Raw genomic sequence first — 6164 nt, 5'->3', positions numbered from 1 at the left:
TCTACAAACAAGCTTTCAAATCAGGAAATGAATGATCTAACCCTAAGTGATTTTCCCCCCAAATATCCTAAAATGCCCTTAGAGGACTTTTTTTTTTGTGTCTAGTATCCCAACCCAGGATCCTTAGCTGTCAAATCTCATAAATCTCATTTAATCTAGACAGTTCCTCAATCTTTGTCTTTCATGACCATAACATTTTTGAAGAGTAGAGGCCAGTTATTTTGTAAGTATCCCTCAACAGGGTTCCCAGGTGTTTCTAATGTGCAGCCAAGGTTTGAGAACCACTGCCTTAAGATTACAGGACTTAAATAACAGCAGCTGTAGAAAACTTACATCTGTATAAATATCAGTGCCCCTAAGGAAGATAGTATTTCAGTTGTACTGAGATGTTTTAATTCAACCTTTATAATTTAAGTATCAAAATCACATATCATACAAGATCTCATTTATTCTGTATCCTATCTGAAAGCAATGATACTTTCTAGTACACTTAACTGTTTTCTTAAACCACAGGTCAATTTCTTCATTGCTTGGAGTTAATTAAGTTATATTATAATATACTTGTTTGCCAATAGCATTACTATTTTAGCATTTATTAATTTACTAAGAAATTAAAATTCTAAAAATATTTCAAAGAATAAAATTTTAATACTTTTCACCAAATTTGCCTTATTTAATTAATTTAATATGTATAGAGTTTTATTGATATATGAAGAAATTAGGGTCATGTTGGCTTTTCTGATGGGCATATTTGTTCCAAATGAAGGCACCTACATGTAAATATGAGTTCTCTGCCCTTTACTTTTTCTGGATTTCCATTTACCCTTATTGCCTCTAAAACACTCTCCCTAAGTATTTATTTAAGATGAGATAAGAGGTTGTTTTTAGACCATATGGGCCAAATTTCAAATGGATTAGAAATAAACATAACAGGTAAATTAATATTCCTATTTAGAAGCATAATCATGTCATATACTTCATACCCAGGTTTAATGTCTGCTAGACTTTTTTTCATCTCTTTGTTATAGTTTTACGGCATACTAGTATGTCCACAAATATAAAAAAGTTTGTATAGAACTAAGTTCAGATAGACTGGATGTACACACACAAGGAGACGCTCGCCAGTGCAATATTACCAGCGTTTTCTGAATCTACTTGTCTGAATAGAGAACTCCAATGAAAGAGTAACAGGATGTGATGGAGCTTAAGACTTAGCATGAGAAATGAGAAAGAAAATGAACCCTATCAGCTAAGAAATAACACACTGGGGAAAAGTACTGGTTCTCATGAAAATGTCAGTGATTCACCATGGAATAAAATTCAAAAGCCACTGACCCCAATGAAAGCTTCCAGTGGAAACGTGGATTTTGCTTCATTTCATTTAAAGACTTTGTTTTATTTCATTTAAATACTATCCTAAGCACCATCACAGTTTTTATAAAATGTTGCTTTCTCATTTAAAATTGATATGGAAAAGATACTGCTGATCAAATTAAATTTTCAAGCGGTCTTAATAATATCATGCATAACAGGTAGGACATATTGAGCACTTAATGTATGCCCCTTAAAACATACATTAAGTGATCAATAGCCAAATGACAACAAGAAAAAATTCTTTAATTCAATATTTAAGCAGATTTGCTTATAGAATTTTTTCATACATACCAATTCCTCATTCTGCCTTGAAAGATCACAACTGAATGCAAGCTGACTTACACAGACCACAAATCTGTCAGGAAATACACGAAGTTCTGTATAAAATGAAGAAAACCAAATTACTAAAGGCATCAAAAACCTATAAACACAGAAATGGGTGACCCCAGATTTGTAAGTTACAGCAATAAGCATATATGTATGAGTCACAGGTGTCTCCTCCCCACCTTTCTATGTTTGCCGTCAGTAGGGCGGGGCAAGCACAAAGCTCTAGGGCAGTGGTTCTCAACCTTGGCTGCACATTAGAATCACCTGGAATCTTTTTAAAATCCTGATTTCCGGGCCTCATCCTCCAGAAATTCTGTTTCTTTGTTACTAATATTGTGGCCCCACCCCATAACAAAGAAACAGAATTTCCGGAGGATGAGGCCCAGAAATCAGGATTTTAAAAAGATTCCCAGGTGATTCTAATGTGCAGCCAAGGTTGAGAACCACTGTTCTAGTAACAGCTCTCTCTTTACCTCTCACCTGGACCACTGCTTGGTGGCTACTCTTCCCTATTCCAATTTATTCTACGAAGTGCAAGCAGATGAACAATTTTAAAAAGAAGCTCCACTTACTATGCTCAAACCCTTATCATGGTTCCTTAGTGCCACCACATACTATGAACATATCCAAAACCCTCCATGATGGGACCTAACCTGTAGTTCTGTTCTTACTCCCATTAGTCTTGCTCATATAGAAACCTCCATTTCTGGGAATACTTTGACCCCTCATGGATATCATATGTGGCCAGGTGACCAGGAATGGGCTTTGAAAAGCCAGAAAACCAAAATTATCAAAGCAGTTAGTATTTATTGATTAATTCTTAAAATATCCTATTGAGATAATCAGTAAATGTCTGGTTCCCCACTTTATGGAAAGGGAAGCTGAGTCATAAAACGCATTATTTGGCACTCTCCGTCTCCCCAATATCATAACACTGAAATACAACTTGTTGGAGAATCAGAATTAAAATTCAAAATGATTAGTTATATCAATTATTAGTGGATCCGAACCAGAATTCAAAGTTAATCATTCTATCAAATAATTCCTCTATTCTGTTCTTCCCTTTCTTCCTCTGAAAAATAAGAAGGATAGAATGCAGATTTGAACATTTTGGTGCCGGGTGTTGTGCAAACAGAAAGCAATTTCTATATCCCTTTACTCTAATTAGGTCATATTTGAGATTTTCATTACTTTAATATTTAAATAAAGATTTAGGCAACAGCCATCCCCACCATGAAGGGTAGCTAGGCTGCATTTAACAGATACAGGTTAACTGGCATATTTTACTAAGAGAATTGAGTAAGAGAGTAATATAGTCAAGTGACACTTAAAGTTGAGAAATTACAGATAATTGTGAAGATTCCAAGAGCAAACCTCCATACAGTTAATTTTTAAAGTCCCCGTTTCATAGCTTATATACTAAAATCATGCATGGAAGTTGAACTAGATTTTCTTTCCAATGCTCAGATCAACTTGGAGAATGGTCGTTAGCATCTGACTTTATTATTGTTGGCTGGATGAGTTTGACATCATTTCCTCAGTGGACATCTTGACTTGGGGAAAATGAGGGGGAAGCTGGCCTGGTCACACACCTAGGAAAGGCTGGGAAAGCATTTTCTCGTGCACACACTTGCTCCATATCCCAGGGCCTTGGTGTGCACAGACAATGATGAAGTGATTCATAGTTTGACTGCCTGTGAGTCATTCTGGAAGCTCAATGAAAGTGCTGAGATGCAGCAGGAAAGCAGTGTAGTGTGGCCCAGCTCACTGTTCTCAGGCAGGCAATAAACAGTGAAAATGGAAAAAGAAATAATCACAAATTCTGGAAATACTCTTACTTAGTACTTCAATTTCATAAAGACAACAAAGTAGGTAGGGATCCTCATTCCTTAATTTTCTCCCCTCTCAAAGGCAAGCTAACTGTGCAAAATGTCTGACAACCCAGGAAATCAGTTTCTTACCAGGACGCTGTGAGCCCCCAAAGCAGCGAAGGCGTATCCCTCTCTTGAGGAAATAGGCTGTGATTTGAAAGCCATAACCTGTAAAGTGAAAGAGGACATCATTAGGTTAGAAGCTTGTTTGCACTGAGTCCCCTGGGCCAAGTCCAGTGCCTGCCATCCAGTATGTATTCAAAAATTATTTAGCAAATGAAAGAGTACAAGAATCAACAAAGGACCTCACTTGAGAGAAAGGAGTGAACATTACAATCTTGGCTCTTCTAGGAGGCCTGGCCATAGCACCTGGGATGGTCCCTAGTCCCTGAAGTGGCTCAGTCACTTCATCTGTAAAATGGAATAAACAAGGAGGTCTGACACAGAGGCCTAAAAACCAGGCCCTTCAAGTGGGGTCATTAATTCAGGCTGAGTTAGTACATAGATCTTGGCAACCTTCTGAAACTCATTATTTATGAGCTCACAAAAAGAATCATTTAATACCTATTTGGAAATGTGTATATTTGGCTGTAAATAAGTTATTCTAAATCAAGTACAGCAAAGCATTTATATACTAGTAGAATGAGATGAAAAAAATGTGAGCCAAAAAAAAAGGAAAATCTTTAATTCATCAGAATGACCTAAATAAAAAAGACTAAGAGCATCAAGTACAGGCAAGAATATGGGCAAACTAGATTTCACATACCCTGTTGAAAGAAGTACAAATTGGTACAGCCACTTTCAAAATCTGCTTGAATATCTTCAGCAGAACTTAAGCATGAATATACAGGTGTTCATAATAACACTTTTTATAATAGTTTCAATCTGGAACCAATGCGCATATCCATCAATAGAAGTTTTTAGTAAAAAAAGGGGGGGGGGAGATAACCACACAGTGAAATACTACACTGTCCCTAAAAACGAATGAGTTACAAATACAGGCCATATCAGAAATAAATCTCACAAGCATAATGTTAAGTGAAAGAAGCCTGGTCCAAAGGAGTTCATCCCATCTATGAAGATGGAGATATTGCCCTTTTTCTTACAGGGTGGCAACAAAATTTCAGGTGATGCACACACAGAAAATACAAGCAGATTCTTTCTTTCCCTCCCTCCCTGCCCTCCCTCCCTCCCTCCCTCCCTCCCTCCCTCTCTCCCTCTCTTCCTTCCTTTCCTCCCATCCTTCCTTCCCCTGCCAGGCCCCCTCCAGTTATAAGCTACTCTGTTCGATGACTTTACTGAGATTAAATAAAAATGTTCCCGTTCACATGGTGGAATACTTGGTGGAAGAACCAGAAATGAAAGGCCTGCCAAAGAGGGGTAAGAGGCCTCAAGTTCTAAAACAACCTCAGAGACAGCATTTTATCCACAAAATTGGAGAAGCCAGGAGTTGCAAGAGGTAGTCTCTAAGACCATCAACTTCTCCAAAGTCCATGACTCTGAATGTGTTGAAATAACTTGTATATAATAAAGAACACAAAGAAGTTTCCACTTTTACATTTGGTAGCCTTCTAGCACTCCTGCAGAAAGATCCAGAACACCAGTGACCACAGACTTGATGTTCTGTCTACGTAAGTACGGTTCTGACAGCACAATTGCTTTAGTCACAGGGATTGCAAAATAGTAGTGACATCTATGATAGGATAATCTTCAAATTAACTGAGATGAATTTTTTCCTAACACACTTCAAGCAGATTACATTTTGATCACATGTTTCCTCTGCTTAACCTGCCAAAATGTGCAAACCGTTGGCATTATTTTGAGTGCTTCTAAACAAATACCTCATTCCTCAGGTCACTGAGAAAGTGGAAGTGACCACCACATCTGTTTATTTGTCCTACTATTGAGGGGAGGAATACTGCAGGAGAGAAGTCCTTTACAATTTGGGATTCACACATATAGAAAACTTTAAAGTGATTTAAAACATAGTGATCTAGTCCTGGCCAGGTAACTCAGTTGGTTGGAGTGTTGTCCTGTACACCAGAAGGCTGCAGGTTTGATTTCCGGTCAGGGCACATACCCAGGTTGCAGCTTTAATCCCTAGTCAGGGCACATAAGGGAGGTGGCTGGTTGATGTTTCTCTCTCTCTCCATGTCTGTCTGACTCTCTCTCTTTCTCTCTCTCTCCCCCTCTCCCTCTAAAAATCAATGAACATGTCCTCAGATAATGATGATGATGATGATAATAATAATAATAATAATAATCTATTATGTGAATCTTCCAAAGGACTGAATAAGAAACAAACAAGCAAGCAAACACACAATACCATGTACCCCTATGTTCATAGCAGCACAATTTACAATATGTAAGATTTGGAAAGATCCTAAGTGCCCATCAGAAGATGAGTTGATTAAAAACTGTAGTACATCTACACCATGGAAACACTATGGCTGCTGTGAAGGGGTAAAAATTAATACATTCTCAAAAGCATACAATGGACATGTAGTTCTTTTGCAAAGTAATAGTTAGCACGTTAAACTAAGTCAGAATAGCACAATGAGCGGCATCGTAATCTGGGAAGACGTGAATAGT

At 37.6% G+C, this 6164-nt stretch overlaps 1 protein-coding gene across 1 annotated transcript in view; it reads right to left on the bottom strand.

The window, feature by feature from the left end:
- SLX4IP (SLX4 interacting protein) overlaps positions 1–6164 on the bottom strand; it is a 183194-nt gene that overhangs the window by 22224 nt on the left and 154806 nt on the right. Inside the window, exons 5-6 of the mRNA XM_006087958.3 lie at positions 3663–3740; positions 1666–1751 (exon numbers count right to left, since the gene is read on the bottom strand). Coding sequence (XP_006088020.1) covers positions 1666–1751; positions 3663–3740 — 164 coding nt within the window. The remainder of the gene's footprint in view (positions 1–1665; positions 1752–3662; positions 3741–6164) is intronic.

The sequence above is a fragment of the Myotis lucifugus genome, unplaced genomic scaffold (genome assembly GCF_000147115.1).
Source record: "Myotis lucifugus unplaced genomic scaffold, Myoluc2.0 scaffold_42, whole genome shotgun sequence".
NCBI lineage: Eukaryota > Metazoa > Chordata > Mammalia > Chiroptera > Vespertilionidae > Myotis > Myotis lucifugus.
This window is presented reverse-complemented; position numbering and strand designations above follow the sequence as displayed.